Here is a 19,919-nt window from a genome sequence, read left to right on the forward strand (position 1 = left end):
TATTTAAAACACAGGTACAGAAGCCCAGGCTTTATTTACAAAGGCAGTAAGATCATCACAGGCAATGGGTGAGTGATCGCCCCCTAGTGGCAGGAGAGTGCACAGGCGGGGCGGGTAAAGGAAAACAACAGGAACCCGTGCGAGCCACCAAGCCTCTGGGAAGTAGCTCTTTCTAGACTGAGCTACTATGCTACTACATGGCTTCTCCCCCTGCTTTCCCTCACCATAAAAACCCTCTCGGACCAGCAGGGTCCAGCTTTCACGGTTCCATCACAGACAAGCACACGGCTTCTCTGATGACACACAGTCACCATGGAAACAAGCTGGCTGAGGCATCTACTGATGCTGCCATTGCTGAGGACGGTCCCCTTAGCGATGCCACCCTCAGTCTGGGCCTGTGTGTGTGTATACCCCAGGTTAGCCATCACAACTCCACAACCAGCGTGTGCCAGGGAAAAGAGGAGTTGAGCCCTCTCATAAGTGTGAGGGGGGAGAGGAAGAGAACAGGAGGGGGAGGAGGAGGTAGGGGGAAGGGGGGAAGGAGGAAGAAAGAGAACAGCCTTTTTTAGAAATGCATTTTATTTCAGTAACAAAATACTGGTTCTTCTAAAAACATAAAAAAATTCACGCTGTTCATCATTTAAGTTAAAGGTCTCGGCTGGCGGTGCCTCCACTGACATCCGGTAATCTCTAGGTCTTTCTTCTCTCTTCTCTGCTGGAGTCCACCCAAGCTGACATTTAAATAGAAAAATCTAGAAAGGAAGGGAGACCACAGCAATGAAGGAGGCGCTGGATACAACAGCATTGCTTTGCACGCTCAGCATCAACGCACGACATTCCGACTGCAGTGGAGGCTGGAAAGCCTGGCCTGTTTGTGCATTTGGACGCATGGCTTGCTTTCCTCCTGAAGATTCTTTTCTCTAAAGCAGGCTCTGGACAGGCTGCCAGCCTGAGCGAGGACATCTCCCGCCAGTTTACATGGAGGTGAGCACACCATGCTTTGGCACCGGCTCAGTGTTGGACACAATGCGCAATTATGTTACACCTGATATTTCCGTCCTCTCAGCTAACAGGAATTAGCACAAATCCAACCAACATTCCGACTCACGATCTGCCCTCAGCATTTCAACTGCTAATCGCTCCCTCTCCTCCAGCTAGCACTGAGACCATGAACTTCCTGGTTAGTTTTTCACTTCAGTCAATATTTTTGAAAGGCAAGATTCCACGGCAGTAGACTCTTCTGCCTGCCAAAGTCTGCAGTCCCTGAGGACCAGTGAGTGGCAGCAGGCTCTGCAGTCCAGTGGCAGGGCCACAGTGTGTCTCTGGCCTCACTTTCGTACAGCTGGGAGGAGGCACCGCTCAGGGACGGGTAGGGCAGTTCAGTTCCCAGCTCTGCTCCCCACTATTCGTTCAGCCTGATGTCGCCCCAGAGAGCTGTCAGGGGCTGAGGGATGCAGTCATGCACGAAATGTACGGCTCAAAATCACCCTCAGTGTTCCAGGTTGGCTATTGCTAAGAAACCTGTTTGCTTCTCTCCCAACAGCCCGAGGGACCGCCTACTTTCAGAAGCATGGCGTCAGGAGGGCAGTGCTCTGAAGTAGTTCAGCGGTTGCCACACGAACTTGGAGCTGAGCAGACTAAGAACCCCCTGGTAGAGGTAGGGTTTCAAAGAACAATTGCCCAGACTGAGCTGGGGACATCGTGCCCTTTCCTGAAGCAGGAGCCTGGGAGGCTGGCTTCTCAACACAGCATCCATGCAGCCATGTAGGAAATGCTCAACTGTGTAGGAAATCCTGCTCTGCAGCTGGATTCTAGAACCATAATCTACAATCTAGAATCCCTGCTCAGCATATGTGAATCGAGAGGTCCAGAGTCAGGCTTGATAAGTGAAGAAACAGATCCATAAACGAGCCAGCGATTATGTTACACCTCTGACAAGGTCTTAAGAATAGCCTCCAGGAGCCTTGAGTCCCCTCCCTCAGCACGCTCCAGAGCCCTCCCCACCCCATCCCAAGCACAGAGCACACCGGGAGGCACCAGCTACATCCAGCAATGTAACACAAGCCCCATGGTGGGGAGGAGCTGCCAGGGATGCTGGGGCATGGTCACCACTGTGGAAGTGAACTGGAGAGAGGGAAAATGAGGTTTGGCCAGATTGTGGGTGGACTGGGAAGGGATTATTTGCCACCAGGGAGTCAGACCTCATCCTGAGGGTAACAGGGTTCCTAGAACCTGTGAGTCTCCATCTCCTCCTCTGCCAGGCATGTTAGCAGATTCATGAAATACTGTTTTGCAGTTTTTAGTACCTGTGCTTCTCACGAGCACAAGTCTGCAGCTGGTAAGTCTTTCTCTCTCTCTCTCTCTCTCTCTCTCTCTCTCTCTCTCTCTCTCTCTCACACACACACACACACACACACACCTGCCATTAATTCACACAAGAAACTTGGAGCAGAGGATTGATACTCTGTGAATAATCAGCAGTGGGAGCACACACACACAGATGCACACACACATGCACACACACACACATGCACACACACACACACCTGCCATTAAGAATCACAACAAGCTTGGAGCAGAGGACTGATGTTCTGTGAATGGTCAGCAGTGGGAGCACACACGCATGCACACACACTCACTCACATATACACATGTATGCATGTGTACGCACACATGTTCTGTGAATGGGCAGCCGAGCAGAGGACAGAAACTCCGAGTGGGGGCAGAGGGTTGGATGCTGAACCTGTCTATGGGGCCCCTGTGTCCTCTCACGGCCTTCATCCTGAGGATGCAGAGATCTCAGGGCACTGCAGCCCTCTGGACAGGTTTCGCTTACAAAGCCCAGTACCTCTGAGGTCTCTTCAGTTCTCCTTCTTCTCTGACCGCTGCTTCCTCTCTGCTTGCAGCTTCGCTTCCAGGCTTTTCCTCTGGTACATTTTCACGCCCGCAAAGGCCAGGCAGAGGATCAGGGTTTTTGCTGCCAGGATATACAGCAGCAGGGGCACGTGTTCAAGGACCTCAAGGGAGAAAGACACATGTGATTGCTCTCACAGTCACGTGAGACTCCACCAGCCGCTTTCATTCTGCAAATGCTACTGGGCCCTACAATGTTTCAGAGTGAGGCTAGGTGCGTGGGCCACACTGGCATCCTAGGTAGTAATCAACCACCTGACACAACCACCTGAGAGGAAAGCCCAGGCTGGAGGAGTCGCCTTGACCGGACTGGCCGGTGGCCATGTCGGTGGGGAACTGTCTTGATTACTGACTGATGCAGAGGAGCTCAGCTCACAGCACTTGGTAGGCAGGCCTGGGCTGTAGAAGAAAGCAGTCTAAGGGGCTGGAGAGATGGCCAGGGTTAGACTGAAACGGTCTCCTGCTCCTGATTCCAAGCTATACACATCTGTGTCCCTCATCCAGACGAGATGGCCAGGGTTAGACTGAAATGGTCTCCTGCTCCTGATTCCAAGCTATACACATCTGTGTCCCTCATCCAGACCCGCTGGGATTCACCCCTGATTGTGGATTTCACATTTGGCAGGTGGAGCATCGGTTGCTGTATTCTGGAAAGTCCCTGTACCCTAAGAGCCTTCTGTGTTGTCTCCTTTTGTCCACCCTCCAGAGCCATGAGGGGTCGGACAGCTCTGACTGAAGAGATGAGAAATTAACTATGGGGTCACTGATGGGTGGGGAAGAGTAGGACCCCACTCCCACCGTTCTGAGGCCTGATTCTCCACCGCTGCATTCCCTGGTAACACAACCACACCCTCCTACCTGAATTAGTTTTATAATTAAGTCAGACATGCCAGCAAAAACTCAACCGGATGTAATACCTTAGAAACTACCCAACCATCAGGTGTGACTATCTAAGGATGCCCTGCGATAGAACACTATATGAATACCACGGACAGGGGAAGATGAATGATGAGATTGCTCAATTTACCTAAGGCAGTAACCATGTCCACTTGTCACCTAAACAACCACGACGTCACCTAAGAGTAAGTCAAACAGCTTAGGTGCAATGGATGATCAGGAATATGACAGACAGGGCAGAGGACAGTGATGGACATTCACCCTGGTAACACAAAGGGCGTAGGCTGCTGATGCGTCTGTCGTGTGGTTCTTCATGAGCCCTCCTGGCTGACTTCCCTTGCTTCCCATAAACCTCTCAGGCTTCTGTGCTTCTTTCCTGAAGGTTCACACTCCAAGGCCAGGCTCGACTCCTGTCAGCGAATGCACTGCCTTGTCACATAGCTGCCTTTAGATCACCTAGGCTGGCTGGAACTGGCTCAGTCTGAACAAGATTATTCATCTCTGTGTATAGCCTGTGGTCCTAGTAAAACAGAGCCCATGTCACAGCCCTTGGTTCTATGGGACACAAACAAGGGCAGGAACATGTTATCTCTACAGGAAGCTAGTAGAAGGCAAACTGAAAAGGAAGTAAAGCTAACACACACGGTTAAGGGTCTCATTATTTCTTTTCTTTTTATAGGGACTAGAGAGGCAAGAATTTCCCAGCTGACAGGGAGGGCAATGCCAACAGGGGGCAAGGGCACTAAAGGGCTAAGGATCATGCCCAGTTTCCTGCTCCTTCCAGGGTAGTGGCTTCAGCTGGCCTCAGGTTCCCTATGATTTTCTTTTATCATCTTTCAAAATATGCAGAGCTGTAGGAGAAGGCTGACTACTGCTGGGCGGGGGAGAGCAACTCTCTGTGTGTGTGCGTCAGTGTGTGTGTGTATGTCTGTGTACTGGGATGGGTGAGATCAACTCTGTGTGCATGTGTCTATATGTGTGTGCGTCAGTGTGTGTGTGTGTGTGTGTCAGTGTGTCTGTGTGCGTCAGTGTGTGTATGTGTCTGTGTGCTGCGGTGGGGGAAGATCAACTATGTGTGTGTGTATCTGTGTGTGTCTCTCTCTGTGTCTCTATGTGTGTATCTCTGTGTGTGTCTATGTCTCTGTGTGTGTGTGTGCTGGAGTGGGTGAGATCAATTGTGTGTGTGTCTGTGTTGTATTTGTATGTGTCTGTATATGTGCACCTATGTGTGTGTGTCTGTGTTGTGTTTGTGTGTGTCTGTATTGTGTTTGTGTGTGTCTGTGTATCTATGTGTGTGTGTCTATGTTGTGTTTGTGTGTGTCTGTGTATATGTATCTATGTGTGTGTGTCTGTGTGCTGAAGTGGGTGAGATCAACTCTGTGTGTGTATGTACATGCATGTGTTTCATGTGCTTGTGTGTGCATGTGTGCCTGAGGATTGTCTTTCTTTTACTCTTCACTGAACATGGAGCTAGCTCAGGTTTGGCTAGCCTGGCTGGCCAGCAATGCCCCTAGGATCTGCCTATCTGCGCCCTCCCTGTGTAGTCAAGGCTGGCCCTGAACTCCCTCCCCGTCCGTGTCTACCTCCAGCCAACTGGGATAGGAGCGAGCAGCAGCCTGGCTAAGCAGCTGTTTGTGTAGGTAACTTCCTTCCACCTTACCTCGAGGGTTTCAGGCATTTCTCTCTGAGGACGCTGCTGTCCACAGACAGCCAAACGCAGCCAGCCAGCAGGCTTTGCTCTCCTACTCTCTGCCCCGACAGCTGAATCTAACATTTATTTATTGGAAATAATATTGCATTTATTTCCAATCAGTTCACCGTGTCCCTGGTGCTCCAATGGGTAATTTACGACTTGTTTTAAAGGTGGTTTCTATGAAAACTGAGTTGAAATCTTTGAGACTCATATGTGGCTAGGAAAAGCAATCTTGGCAAAACAACTGTAAGAGATTATGGCAGAGGACCAGGACAATTGGAAGTTTTGTTTATTGTTTTATTTCGTTTTCTGAGACGGTTTCTCTGTATAGCCCTGGCTGTCCTGGAACTTCCTTTGTAGAACAGGCTGACCTTGAACTAACAGAGATCTGACTGCCTCTGTCTCCTGAGTACTGGGACTAAAGGCATGCGCCACCACCACTCAGCGAAAATTCAAAGTTTTGTACAGATTGTTTTGTAAGCTCTTAATCCACTGTCTTCATCAACTCAGGCTCGTGTATCAAAGTCATACATCTGGAGGCTGCAGTCTGACAGTAAGCGCAAAGTGCTCACATGCTCATGGGGGCCTCTTTGGGGATGTGCCCCAGGCTCCTAGTATCCTCACATGGTGGAAAGGCTGAGGAAGCTCCCAGATCTATTTTATAAGAGCACACACTGCCTTAGCTCCCCATATGTTGCTGTGATGACCATCCTAATGAGCCAACTAAGGAAGGAAGGGCTTATTGTGGCTCACAGATCCAGGGTGCAGTCCATCATGGTAGGGGAGTCGTGACAGCAGGAGCCTGAGGTGCCTGGTCACACTGTAGCCATAGTCAGGAGGCAGAAAACAACACCCAGGACCCAGGAAACAGTGCCACCCGCAGTGGGCGGGTCTTTCCACCACAACTGACCTCCTCAAGATGATCCAATCCCCACAGGCCTGTCTCCCAGTTCAGCCACCACAGGCGCTAGTCCCATTCATGAGGCCTCCACATATAACATAACCACCTCCCGCAGGCTCCGCCTCTAAACACCACCATGCCGGCCTCAGAAGTGCAATATATGTATTTAGAGGCAGGAACATTCACCCATTACATCTACCTTAAAGAAACAGAAGTGTGAAATGCTGAGCGAAGCTTTGAAGCCCAGGTTTCTCAGAGAAAAGTGAGCTCTCAAGTTAGAGGAAGAGCATCCAAGAAGGGCCTAGCCTCCCTCCAGCAGTCTGGAAAGCTAATGCGGACTCACAAGTTTTAACTCAGACATTAATGGGATTATATTTTGTCTACTTTATATGTATAAAAATGCTTCACTCCCACAAGCTCCAAACCCATGGTGACACAGACAACCCTAGTAAAACTCAGCCACAGAACAAAAGAAAAAGACACAGTGTGACAGAGGAACCTGGAGGAAGGGGAGCTGACTAGATAGGAACGAGATGAGAGAAACCGGCAATGGTTGCATTATAAATATACACAAAATTGTCGAAGAACAGATTTAATTAATATTAAATCTGAAACAGCACTGTTACTGTGGGTTTTATTTTTTTTTTACACTCATGAATGCTATGGGTTTTTTTGTTTGCTTGTTTGTTTGGTTTTGGTTTTTTGAGATAGAGTTTCTTTGTGTAGTCCTAGCTGCCCTAGAACTCACTCTGTAGACCAGGCTGGTCTTGAACTCACAGAGATCTGCTGCCTCTGTCTCTGGAGTGCTGGGATTAAAGGCGTGCGCCACCACCACCCAGCCAAACGCTATGGTTTGTATCACGTGTTAAATAAAGGCTGTTCCCTGGGGTGGTGCTACGGCAAAGCACAGCGAACCTTCAGGGAGAGGCCTCAGGGGAGGTCCCCAGGCCACTGGAGCACGTCTGCAGGTCTGCGGTGGGAGTGAGAAGTCTTACCTACTTCTATTCTCTGTCCACGCAGTCTGTCACCCCCACCCGTGGTCCACAGCCAGAATGAAATGTCCAGACCCTACGAGCTATAAATAAGCCAGCTAATCAACTCAGGTGTCCTCCTAGTGTGACTGATATATGCGGAAAGACAAAAGCAAAACAAAACTACACATTTCAAAACCAGTCTTACCTTCCAGTTCATGGCGGCCCGCCTGTGAGTTCACTTCCGACCAATGCAACCCGTAGACACAAGCATGAGAGGCGGCTGGGGGTCGGGTCCAAGGAGCTGGGAGTTCTGAGCTGGGGAAAGAAGCAGACACATTAGGAAGCCATGTCTTTGGCAGAGACGGGCACCTGAGCAGAGAGCAAGCGCTGCAGAGCTGTGTCAAGAGTTCTGCACAAGGTGACCCAGAGCTCGTCCCGGTGGCTCTCCACAGCCCCCTGCACAGTGCTGCTCCTGAGACATCTGTCCCCATCCGAGTCCTCTGTGTACCCAAAGCCCACATTCACAAATGTCCCCTCTCCTATCTCTTGACTCAAAGACAAGCAAGTTTAGGGATGAAGGTCCCTGTGAGTGTTGCCTGTGTTTATCCTGGCTTTAAAAATATCTGGAGGGAAAGGATAAATGAGAGGCAAAAACACTGTGCTAACAGCTAATTTGTCTAGAAAAAAACTCTGTTGCAAGGAGCCGCTTGTTTGTCCTGGCTGCCCAGAACCAAAATAATCACACAGAAACTGTATTAATTAAATCACCACTTGGTCCATTACCTCTAGCTTCTTATTGGCTAACTCTTACAAATTAATTTAAACCATTTCTATTAATCTGTGTATGGCCACATGGCTGTGGCTTACCCACTAAAGTTCTGGTGTCTGTCTCCAGGAGGGCTACACGGCAGCAGTGAAATGTCTCTGTCAATTCTAGAGTTTTGGAAGTTGCTTACAAGGTACTTTCTGTTTACTTCGGTAATATTATATCCTTCTGGAGTCTTTGATGGAGTTGAAGAATTTATAGCTATAGTTTTCCTTAGTTATGATAAAAGATAAAGTAGATATAAATATTATAACTGTAATTCTTGTTTGATTCCTGTTTTGTTATATGTAATTTTACTATGTTAAAGTTAAAACCTTCCTTTTTATTTAAACAGAAAAGGGGAAGTAATGTGGGAGTCCCCTCTGTGTGCTGAGATTACAATTAATGAATAAAGAAACTGCTTTGGACCTATAGCAGGGCAGAACTTAGGTAGGCAGGGAAAACTAAAGTGAATGCTGGGAGGAAGAAGGGCAGAGTCAGAGAGAAGCCATGGATCCTCTGCCTGAGATGGACACTAGTTAGAATCTCTGGTAAGCCACAGCCTCGTGGCGATACACAGATTAATAGAAATGGGTTAAATTAATATGTAAGAGTTAGCCAATAAGAATCTAGAGCTAATGAGCCAAACAGTGATTTAATAAATACAGTTTCTGTGTGATTATTTTGGGGTTGAGCAGCCAGGAACTAACAAGCAGCCTTGCTGCTACAAAAATCCTTCCAAAGAGTAAAAAAGACCTAGAGCAAGTGAGAGCGTAGAGCTAGCTAGAGAATACATGTTCTCCGGGGCCTGTGGCTTGTTCCCTTAGGAGTGATACATGCCCCACAGCCAAAACACTTGAGATCTGAGACAGCCTGCACACTGTGTCAACCAGATGGTTCCTACTATTTCTGAACTTGACTTCACAGTACGGCATTGACAGCTGGCTCTACTGTGCCCGGCTGTGCTAATCAAGCTAACTAGTCTATATTCTATGACCTTTACTTTAAAGTGGGAAGAAAAAAGGTGTCACTGGAATCTGAACCCATCTGGTACGGGAGGTCTCTGTCTTAAGTGGATGTCCTGGGGTTCTTGGCATCTCATTCAAAGTACACAGCATGAAAAGTGGAAGAGGAGGAATTTTATCCAGAAGCATAGTACAATCCAGATGTTCTACAAGAAGGCAATGGGCTACCTGAGCTGGAGTGGACAAGGGCAGCTGGTTACTGCTCATGGCTTCCTTCTGTGCGTACAGGACAGGGTGGGGGCTGGTGGCTAGGGCTGAGGTATAGGTGTTCTTTTGGTTCTAACTGATGAGCCTGAGTTATGTAAGCTTTAGTTCACACCCTTTCGTATGATGTATTTGATGTTAATTCTGTATGTGCCCAATTCCAATAAGGCACAGCCAAAGGAGGGCAAATAGAGATTTCCGCCTAAATGTTCATTTTGAGGTCATAGTTTGCCTTACTGTGCATGCACCCCAAACCAGTACATGTTGGATCTGGCCATGTCCCCTGGTTTCAGGATATGCTTGGTTACCAGACACCAGACAGGAGTTACTGAGGGTTGCTAGGGAGCTGCAGTTTGCGTGTCATTGAGCCTCTTCTTAAAAGGAGGTGTGCAATGCGAAAGGAAGAAATTAAAAACGTCCTAAAAGTCAACGAAAATGACCACATACCCAAATTTATGGGACACAATGAAAGCAGTATTAAGAGGAAAGTTCATAGCACTAAATGCCTATATAAAGAAGCTGGAAAAATCCCACACTAGTGAGCTAACGGAACACCTGGAAACTCTAGAACAGAAAGAAGCAATCCCACCCAGGAGGACTAGATAGCAGGAAATAATCAAATTGAGAGCTCAAATCAACAAAATAGAAACAAAGAAAACAATATAAAGAAACAAAGAGTCCGTTCTTCAAGAAAAATCAATAAAATAGACAAACCTTTATCCAAACTACCAAAAGGCAGAGAGAACATGCAAATTAACAAAATCAGAAATGAAAAGGGGGACATGACAACAGACATAGGAAATTCAGAGAATCATTAGGTCCTATTTCAACAACCTGTACTCCACAAAATTGGAAAACTTAAAGGAAATGGAAAACTTTCTGAATAAAATATCACTTACCAAAATTAAATCAAGATCAGATAAGCAAATTAAATAGACCTATAACTGCTAAAGGATCACAAGATCATCTCATTGGATACTGAAAAAGCCTTCGACAAAATACAACATCCCTTCATGATAAAGGTCTTGGAGAGAGCAGGGATACAAGGAACATATCTGAACATAATAAAGGCAACATACAGCAAGTCAACAGCCAACATCAAACTAAATGGAGAGAAACAGCGATCCCACTGAAATCAGAACAAGACAAGGTTGTCCACTCTCTCCATATCTACTCAATATAGTTCTAGATATCCTAGCTGGAGCAATAAGACAACAAAAGGAGGTCAAGGGGATACAAATCAGAAAAGAAGAAGTCAAACTCTCACTATTTGCTGATGATATGGTAGTTTACATAAGTGATCCCAAAAATTCTACCGAGGAACTTCTACAACTCATAAACACCTTTAGTAATGTAGCAGGATATAACTAAAAAAAAAAAATCAGTAGCCCTCCTTTACACAGATGATAAATGGGCTGAGAAAAAAATCTAAGAAACATCAACCTTCACAATAGCCACATTAATAGCATAAACTATCTCAGAGTAACTCTAACCAAACAAGTGGAAGACCTATATGACAAGAACTTTTAAATCTTTGAAGAAATTGAAGAAAACACCAGGAAATGGAAAAATCTCCCATGCTCTTGGGTAGGCATAATTAATATAGCAAAAATGGCAATCTTACCAAAAGCAATCTACAGATTCAATGCAATGCCTATCAAACTCCCAGCAAAATTCTTCACAGACCTCGAAAGAATGATACTCAACTTCATATGGAAAAGCAAAAAACCCAGGATAGCCAAAACAATCCTGTACAATAAGGGAACTTCTGGAGACATCACAATCCCTGACTTCAAACTCTACTACAGAGCTACAGTACTGAAAACATCCTGGTATTGACATAAAAACAGACAGGAGGACCAATGGAACTGAACTGGAGACCCAGATATCAACCTACACACCTACAAACACCTGATTTTTGACAAAGAAGGAAAAAATAAAAAGAATGGAATGGAATGGAAAAAAGAAAGCATATTCAACAAATGGTGCAGGCATAATTGAATATCAACATGTAGAAGAATGAAAAGAGGTATATATCTATCACCATGCACAAAACCTAAGTCCAAATGGATCAAAGACCTCTCAACATAAAGCCAACCACACTGAACCTCATAGAAGAAAAAGTGGGAAGTATACTTGAATGCATTGGTACAGGAGATCACTTCCTAAATATAACCCCAGTAGCACAGACACTGAAAGTAACAATTAATAAATGGGACCTCCTGAAACTGAGAAGCTTCAGTAAGCAAAGGACATGGTCAACAAGAAAAAAATGGCAGCCTACAGAATGGGAAAAGATCTCCACCAAGCCCACATCAGACAGAGGTCTGAGCTCCAAAATATATAAAAAACTCAAGAAATTGGTCATCAAAAGAACAAATAATCCAATAAAAAATGGAGTATAGACCTAAACAGAGAACTCTCAACAGAGGAATCTAAAATGGCTGAAAGACACTTAAGGAAATGCTCAACATCTTTAGTCATCAGAGAAATGCAAATCAAAACAACTGTGAGATTCCATCTTACACCTGTAAGAATGGCCAAAATCAACAACACTGCTGACAACTTATGCTGGAGAGACTGTGGGGTAAAGGGAACACTCCTGCATTGCTGGTGGGAGTGCAAACTGGTACAGCCCCTTTGGGTGTCAGTGTGGCGATTTCTCAGAAAATTAGAAACAACCTACCTCAAGACTCAGCAATACCACTTTTAGGTATGAACCCAAAGGATGTTCAATTGTACCATGAGGTCATGTGCTCAACTATGTTCATAGCAGCATTGTTTGTCATAGTCAGAACCTGGAAACAACTTAAAGAACCCCACAACCAAAGAATGGATAAGGAAAATGTGATACATTTACACAATGGAGAAAAAATAATGATATCTTGAAATTTGCGGGCAAATGGATGGATCTAGAAAACATCGTATTAGTGAGGTAACCCAGACCCAGAAAGACAAATATCACATGTACTCACTCATAAGTGACTTTTAGACATAAAGAAAAAAACAGCCTATAATTCACAACCCCAGAGAACCTAGACAACAATGAGGACCCTAAGAGAGATATACGTGGATCTAATGTGCATGGGAAGTAGAAAAAGACAAAATCTCCTGAGTAATTGGGAGCATGGGGACCATGGGAGAGGGTAGAAGGGGAGGGAAGAGGAAGGAAGGGGAGTGGAGAAAATATATAGCATAATAAAAACAATTAAGGAAGGAAGGAAGGAAGGAAGGAAGGAAGGAAGGAAGGAAGGAAGGAAGGAAGGAAGGAAGGAAGAAGTGCACCCAAACACAGGCTCCAGAGAAGAGAAGGTTCAGTGAGGAAGAGCAGGTCAGAAAAGAGGAAGGCTGTGTACCACTGGGCTGAGCCACAGGAACAGCATCCAGTGGCTGACAAGAGCGACTGATGGAGTCATGGGAGTCCATGGGAGTCACAAGGGCAAACTCCCACTGCATTGGGTTTGCAGAACAATGGTAGATCACTTGACTGGCAGGCACAAGGCTCTGCAACACCACCTGAAATATACGGGAAGGAGGACAGCATCTTTGTAAAGGGAGGAAGGAAATAGGCAGTGACTGGAGAGGAATCAGGGTCAAGGCCAGGACTGCTTATGAAGACATCACAGGTGGTCAGCCCTAAACACATGTACATATATACAATACTAAATAGACTCAGCTGTGTGTGTGTGTGTGTGAGTGTGTGTGTGTGTGTGTAAAATAACAAAAGGTTATGAATTCAAGAGGAACCAGGGTGGATGGAGCAGGGGGACTGGAAATCTTGTAAATGCATTCATGAAATAAAGTTTTTAATTAAAAAACAAAGAGAGGTGTGCATGCGGCTCCATGGGGCAGGGACGGGGAGACCCCAGCTAGTCTTGCTGGGAAATCAGTGTGTGTGTGTGTGTGGCCCAAGCCAAGCAGACTCACTCCGGGTTTCCCTTCCCTTGCCCACCACACATCAGTCAGTCAGATCCGGCACTTTAGCCCCAGAAAGCCACCTGGCCACAGGTGGAGAGCATCAGAATCATGAGGCAGGGTTGCTTCTATCCACAGGACTTATTAGGATCAGAATCAGAAAAGCAGCAGGAAACTCCACAGGCCTTTTGAACAGGCTTCCTGAGGTGAACCTCACAGGAGATGGTTTAGAAGAAATAATTCAATTACAAAAGTATCAAATATATAGAAGTCAGACCTCGATCTACTCAAGGTTATAGAACCTGAAAACCAGCTAACCAAGTTTTCCCCTTGGCTTGTGCAAAGTCAGATAAACCAGTAAGAGCTGAATTCAAAGCTCTGTTTAAATGTGCTATCAGTGGCTGAAGGCGCCCACTCCCTTCAGGCAGCAGCAGAGTCTGCCCTGCGGTGAAAGAACGCGCTCTTTGCATGTTACAACCTGCTGCCAGAGTTTATACCTTGAGTCACTAGTAATTTCAGGGATTAGCTGTGCTGTATATTAAAACAAAATATTTAAGTTCCTTTTCATTTTATTTTTATAATTCCTTCTTAATTGAGAGTTGTGTACATGCATAGTCGGTGATTTAACTGTCTCCCACAAACCACCTATGTGAATTGACATACACAGGCTATTGACTCCCAAAGTCAAGGCCCAGGAGGCTCACCAAAGTAAATACATGAAAACCAATCCCTGGGGTCGGGAAGTCTGGCAAACACACTGTGTTTAGTGGCAATGTGACCTTGGTTGGGTACTTGGCCTCTGTAGCCTCCTTTATCAGTACAGTCTCCTTCAGAAGTTGACCCATAATCACTAAGAACCATGAGCAGCACACAGAAAACATTAATCAGTGCCAAGTATGACTGTTTGGATAATCTCTCGCCTTTGCTCATGGTTCTGCCAGATAACAAATAGCATCAGGGCAGGATGTAGTCAGGACAGGACAGCTACGCATGGGATAAAGAATAGGGCAAGGAGAAGGACGTCGGGACTCTACTCCAGGGGGCACTGATGGCTGGGTATATGACCGGGAAAGACATTAACCTCCTGAGCCTCTTACTTTTAATATCAGGCTCCAAAAAGTGAATCTGGAACGGATGCCAACAGAACCTGATAGTAGACAGGCTGGCAACTAGAGGGTTAAAAGGTAAGGGCTCCGAGAAGGAACAGAGGACTGGTGTGGCTCAGCCCTAGAGTGTGAGTGAGCACACACAGCTCCAGGTTCAACCCCAAGGAACTCTTAAGTGAGGCACAGCGCATGCCTCTAGTCCTAGCATTTGGGAGGTGGAGGTGGGAGATCAGAATTCAAGGTCATCCAAGGAGAGAGAGAGAGAGAGAGAGAGAGAGAGAGAGAGAGAGAGAGAGAGAGAGAGAGAGAGAGTTCTCCCAAAGAGAAGAGGAGAGAAATGAAGAGTTAAAGAAAAAGCAAATCTGTCATAGTGATAGAGCGGGTTGTGCAAACAGAAGAGGCCAAAGGACCCAGAGCAGAGCTGCTGGTTCTCACTCCACTGCTTTAAATTACACAGTCCAAGCCAGGCCGTGGCGGCCCACGCCTTTAATCCCAGCACTCGGGAGGCAGAGGCAGGCGGATTTCTGCGAGTTTGAGACCAGGTTGGTCTACAAGAGCTAGTTCCAGGACAGGCTCCAAAGCTACAGAAAAACCTTGTCTCGAAAAATCAACCATCAATCAATCAATCAATCACAGTCCAAAGCAGACATTTCCATGGCAGCTTGCGAGCCTTCTGCAAATGAGACAACCAAGAAGGGTAAAGGGAAGAGTGAGCTGTCTGCTCCGGTACCAGGTACTCTGGAGCCTGCTCAGAAACGAGAGGCAGCTGGCGTTGCAGGGATGAACCCGCCAAGGTGAGGACAGCTGGAAGGCATTAAAATAAACGAACCACGGGGGCCCAGACAGGCTTAGCTTAACCCGCAACAGTAACAAAACGGTCTAGACAAAGCTGCTAGTTCTGATCTTTATTGCAAAGTAGCACCCCACTTGATAGGTTTTTTTTTTCTAGAAAGATGTGCACTCATTTGGTTAGGCCAATTAAAACAACATGGGCAATATGCTGCTTCACAAGCTCCCTTGCTTCTTGGCAGGCCTAAGGAGTCAAGGTGCACCACCCACTCCAGCCACCGAGCAAGCAGCTGTGGGAACTCCGAAGCTGTTTTCACTCCCGTCTCTATCCCTTTCACTTCAGTTCCTCATTTCAACCACGGTAGGTTCAGGTTGCCGGTGATCCTTGGGCCTCACTTAGCCCGCTCTGCATAGGTCTTGGTTTTCAGGAAATCCAGATCCACCCAAGCCGGGCGACCCAACCTATAAATCTCAGTATTTTGGGGATCCTCTGAGAAACCAGAGCCACGATGGACCTCTCTACTCGCGGGAACTACACACCTCATTTGGACAACTTCAAGGTTGTGCTCCTATGCAAACTGGATCCTAGGCACCACAGAATCAAATAGGGCTTTGCTATTCCTGGGTAACGGGGCCTCCAGTCGGACTCCCAACCCCAACACATGCGAGGTGCAACCCTCGCTCCACTAAAGGGCGAAATAGAGGGCCTGGGGTTATCGCCTCTCCCTCCATTCGTGCCCAGAGCAAGGCGACCGGAATATTAGAATTTCCAAGCGCTGTGTGGCCGCGGCCAGTGTCATCGGGGAGAAGCACAAACACCGAGTGTCCGAGGGATCCCCCAGCGCCCCAAATTGTCAATTACACACTTACAACTCAAGGCGGTGGGGCCTCCCGGCCGGATGCTGACAAGCCACGACTCCCACAATCCTGTCGGGGAAACTACACATCCCGAAATGCACCGCTCCGCACGCAAGCACCGGCGTGAAGGTCACCGCTTGAGGCGCAAGCGTATTGGGTCTAGGCTGTTCTTAGCGCTGCTGGTTGCCGTGCAGGGTTTAAGGCAAACGCAGGCACTGTGGGAGTCGGGCAAGTCACCTGGGGTATTGAGAAATGCAGAAATCCAATGATAGGTTACATTGTATGTGCACATATAATGCAATGTTCTGAGCATACACACATTGTGGAGTGGCTAACATCATAGCATCTCATGTAGGTAAGGACGCGGACATCCACTCACCTATCGGTTTGTTTGTTGTTTGCTTTGAGACAGGTTTCTCTGTGTAGCCCTGAATGTCCTGGAATGCTCTGCAGACCAGGCTGGTCTCGAACTCACAGAGATATGCCTGCTCAGCCTTCTAAGTGCTGGGATTAAAGGTGTGTACCACCATGCCATGCCCGGCCACTGATCAGCTTTTAAGAAAGCATTGTTATTGACTGTACGGTACAATGGGTCTTGAATGGCTTTGAACCTCAGTTAGCTCCTTCCACCTCAGCCTCCTGAGGGTTGGGGTTATGGTGTGCACCACCATGCCCCTTTAAAATATGTAACCTTTGACCAACATCTCTCCATGCCCCCCCACGCACACACACTGTGGTGCAAAGGATGAAGTAGCCACTGTCTAGTTCTCAGAGCTTTGATCTTGTCAAACACGCGTGAAGATAAGCTGCTATATATAAAAACAAGGACTGAAAATAAGTAAAAAGTGTGATGTTTAGAAGAAATGCCATATTTTTAAAAATTATTTTTCCGACTTGGAATCCAATTTCTTTTTTATTTAATTATTTTTATTTAATGTTCATTAGTGTTTTGCTTTCATGTATGTCTGGATGAGGGTGTTGGGTCCCCTGGAACTGGAGTTACAGACAGTTGTGAGCCACCATGTCGGTGCATGAATCTGTAAGTAAGTGCTCACCCGTGAGTTCAGTAACTCATGATAGATTTAAACCTTGGCTTCTGAATAACACATTTGACTTATTCATAAATTGAGTTTGCTACATTCAAACTAATATTTCATACGAGAAAGAAGGTTGAAGGATTTGTAAATCTCTGCTTTCGATTCCCATTGCCCCTGCCCAGGCCCTCTGCTTCATGTTTGGCTCTAGTCTCGAGACTGAAATTGATTTACATGACATTTATATTGCGTAGCAACTAAAAAAGATCTTCAACACAGAGTATCATCCCAATGGGCTCATGTAAACCACTGAGATAGAAATGTCACCTGTGCCAACTGGCCAGCTAGGCCATCAGTGTGAGGATGCCATCACAGAGAGGAGCTAGTTTTCTTCTGAGCAAGGACAAGTCGGACTTGCTAAGTGGCAGAAGCACCCCCTCATAACCAGATGCGCCCTCGCGATTCGTCAGGGCGACCCTGAGAACCCTGTTGCCCCTGTGTTCTCATGAATGGTGGCCTTGGGTTCTTCCAGATGCAAGATCTGACTTTTGTACTTCTCTTGCCAGTCCTCCACGATGTACTGGTGGTAGGGGTCCTGGGAGTGCTCCCGCCGCTTCGACTTCACCGTGCTCACCAGGATGGCCACCACGATGAAGGAGAACATGCCAATCATCACCATGAGGTACAGGATGACGTAGTAGAAGTTCTCAGCATCGACTCTGGCCTGAAGCGCCTGCTCTTCGGCCGTCGTGTTCTTCCTCCAGTTATCCATATAAGTAATGAAAACCTTTCTGAAGACATCCTCCAGTGTTTGTGTAAAATTGGCTAATGTGGTCATGTCTCCCTTGCTGTAATTAAAGGATAATACAGATTAGTAAGGCTAAGGCCCTACTTTCATTTGGCTGCCTTCAGGGAGGTCGGGAGGCAGATGCAAGTGGAGAGAATGTAATAATTTCATTTCTTTTCCTTTTTATTTCTCTTCCTTCCTTTTTTTGAGATCTATTTAATATGTATTCTGCCTGCAATTGCTGGGAATTGAATTCAGGACCTCTGGAAGAGCAGCCAGTGCTCTTAACCTCTGAGTCATCTCTCCAGCCCTGAGAAGGCAATTTCTTAACCTGTCTAGTGATGGATTGAACTCAAAATCGGGTAGTCTTTAAACACGCCCATTTCTATTCATTGTTTGCCTGTACTATTACAATAAAATGTAATAGAAGACATAAAGCTGTATAAGGACATTTATGCATAATTATATATGCACACATTAAAAAGGGGAAAGACTAAAAGGAAGTAGATCAAAATGTATACATTTTATCTACTTAGATATATTATATATACATATGTGTAGCCATATATTTTTTGTGCCATATATTTTGGTGTTTTTCTTGAATGTTGAATTCTCATCAATCATCTTGCATTTCTTTTTGCTGAAAAAAAAACCAGTGACCTCTCAGCCACTAACAGAAAGCATCCGTGTGTGTGTGTGTGTGTGTGTGTGTGAGAGAGAGAGAGAGAGAGAGATGCATCCAGCATGTTTGCTGTTGAACTTGAACAAAACAGTGGGCACTCTGCTTTTATAAATTGTGGGGATTTAGACACAGCATTGAGGTGAAAGTTTGCAAAGATAGATTTTTAAAAAATATATCCTACGTCCTAGGTTTATCAGGCATGTCCAACCTGTGGCCCATTGGCTGCAAGCAACACAGGACAGCTGTGCATGCAGCCTCAAAGCATAAAGCTACTTAAAACATATGACATTATGAAGTGTGTGTGTGTGTGTGTGTGTGTTGCAATTTATGGGACTTTTTCTTTGTAACTACTTGATTTCACAGTTCTGGTGTGTGAACTTAGTTGGTGATATTTGTCAGTGTCAAAGGTTGGTTGTGACTACTAGACAGATTTTACACAGACATACACACTCACACACACACATACACACACACACAGTGGAAAAGAGTGTTTTAGATGCTGATGCCAAAACATAAACTGAGCATTCCTAAGTCCTCAGATCCATCTTTCCTCTTCATCCCCACTGCCTCTGCCCAGCCACCGCCATCTCTCTAAACACCGCTTGCTCCTCTGCGAAGCATCTCTTCAGGTCGTGTCTGTCCTTCTCTTTGCACAAGGATGCTCTCTTTAGCAGAAGGGAAGTAGGACGATGCCATCACCTTACATCACAGGATGTGGACCTTCCTGATGGCCTAAAAATAACTTCCTAATTCCTTAACAAGATTACCTGGCCTGGCCTGAGTTCTCGCCTGACCCAACTCTGCACTTATCCCTTACAACAGAAGACTCCGTGCAGCCAGCAATCACACTTGCTTTCTTTCCTCCGAGCCAGTTCTTGCCTGAGGACATTTCAGTCCAGCCTCTCCATCAGGAACAGGCAGTGCCAGGCACCCTTGTCTGGAGACGACCACCCGCGGACTTCCAGGCATTCTTCCACGCAACTCATTCTCCCAGATTGCCCTAGCTGAGAATCCTGTTCCCAATACTCGTTTTTCATCTGACAAAAAAAAAAAAAAAAAGATATATTTATTTTATGTGTGTGGGTGTTTTGCCTACATGTATGAATATGCACCATGTTCATGCTTGGTGCCTAAGAAGGCCAGAAGAAGGTGCTGGGTTTCCTTGGAACTAGGGTTGCAGACACTTGTGAGCCACCACGTGTTTGTGAGCCACCACGTGTGTGCTGGGAACTGAATTCCAGTTTTCTCCAAGAGCAAGTCCTCCTAACTGCTAAGCCATAGCTCTGGTCCCTCACTTGACATTTTAACTTCTGTTCTTCAAAGGTCTTTAAGATCT

The 19,919-nt window shown here is 46.3% G+C and overlaps 2 protein-coding genes across 2 annotated transcripts; both read right to left on the minus strand.

The window, feature by feature from the left end:
• Positions 1–567: 567 nt before the first annotated feature.
• Positions 568–16,159, minus strand: Smim11 (small integral membrane protein 11). Its single transcript, XM_057765249.1, has 4 exons — positions 16,093–16,159; positions 7,584–7,693; positions 2,849–3,017; positions 568–752 (listed from the first exon to the last, which is right to left on the minus strand). Exons 2-3 carry the CDS (start codon positions 7,593–7,595, stop codon positions 2,862–2,864), a joined length of 168 nt encoding a protein of 55 aa, XP_057621232.1. The 5' UTR covers positions 7,596–7,693; positions 16,093–16,159; the 3' UTR covers positions 568–752; positions 2,849–2,861.
• A 1,421-nt stretch (positions 16,160–17,580) lies between these two features.
• Positions 17,581–17,954, minus strand: Kcne2 (potassium voltage-gated channel subfamily E regulatory subunit 2). Its single transcript, XM_057765993.1, has one exon. The coding sequence runs from the start codon at positions 17,950–17,952 to the stop codon at positions 17,581–17,583; it is 372 nt and encodes a 123-aa protein (XP_057621976.1). The 5' UTR covers positions 17,953–17,954.
• Positions 17,955–19,919: the final 1,965 nt, after the last annotated feature.

Source organism: Chionomys nivalis, chromosome 3 (genome assembly GCF_950005125.1).
Source record: "Chionomys nivalis chromosome 3, mChiNiv1.1, whole genome shotgun sequence".
Classification (NCBI taxonomy): domain Eukaryota; kingdom Metazoa; phylum Chordata; class Mammalia; order Rodentia; family Cricetidae; genus Chionomys; species Chionomys nivalis.

What these genes read in the sequence shown, in the direction of transcription:
- Kcne2 (XM_057765993.1), bottom strand. Translation starts at nt 17,952, where the DNA reads ATGACCACATTAGCCAATTTTACACAAACACTGGAGGATGTCTTCAGA.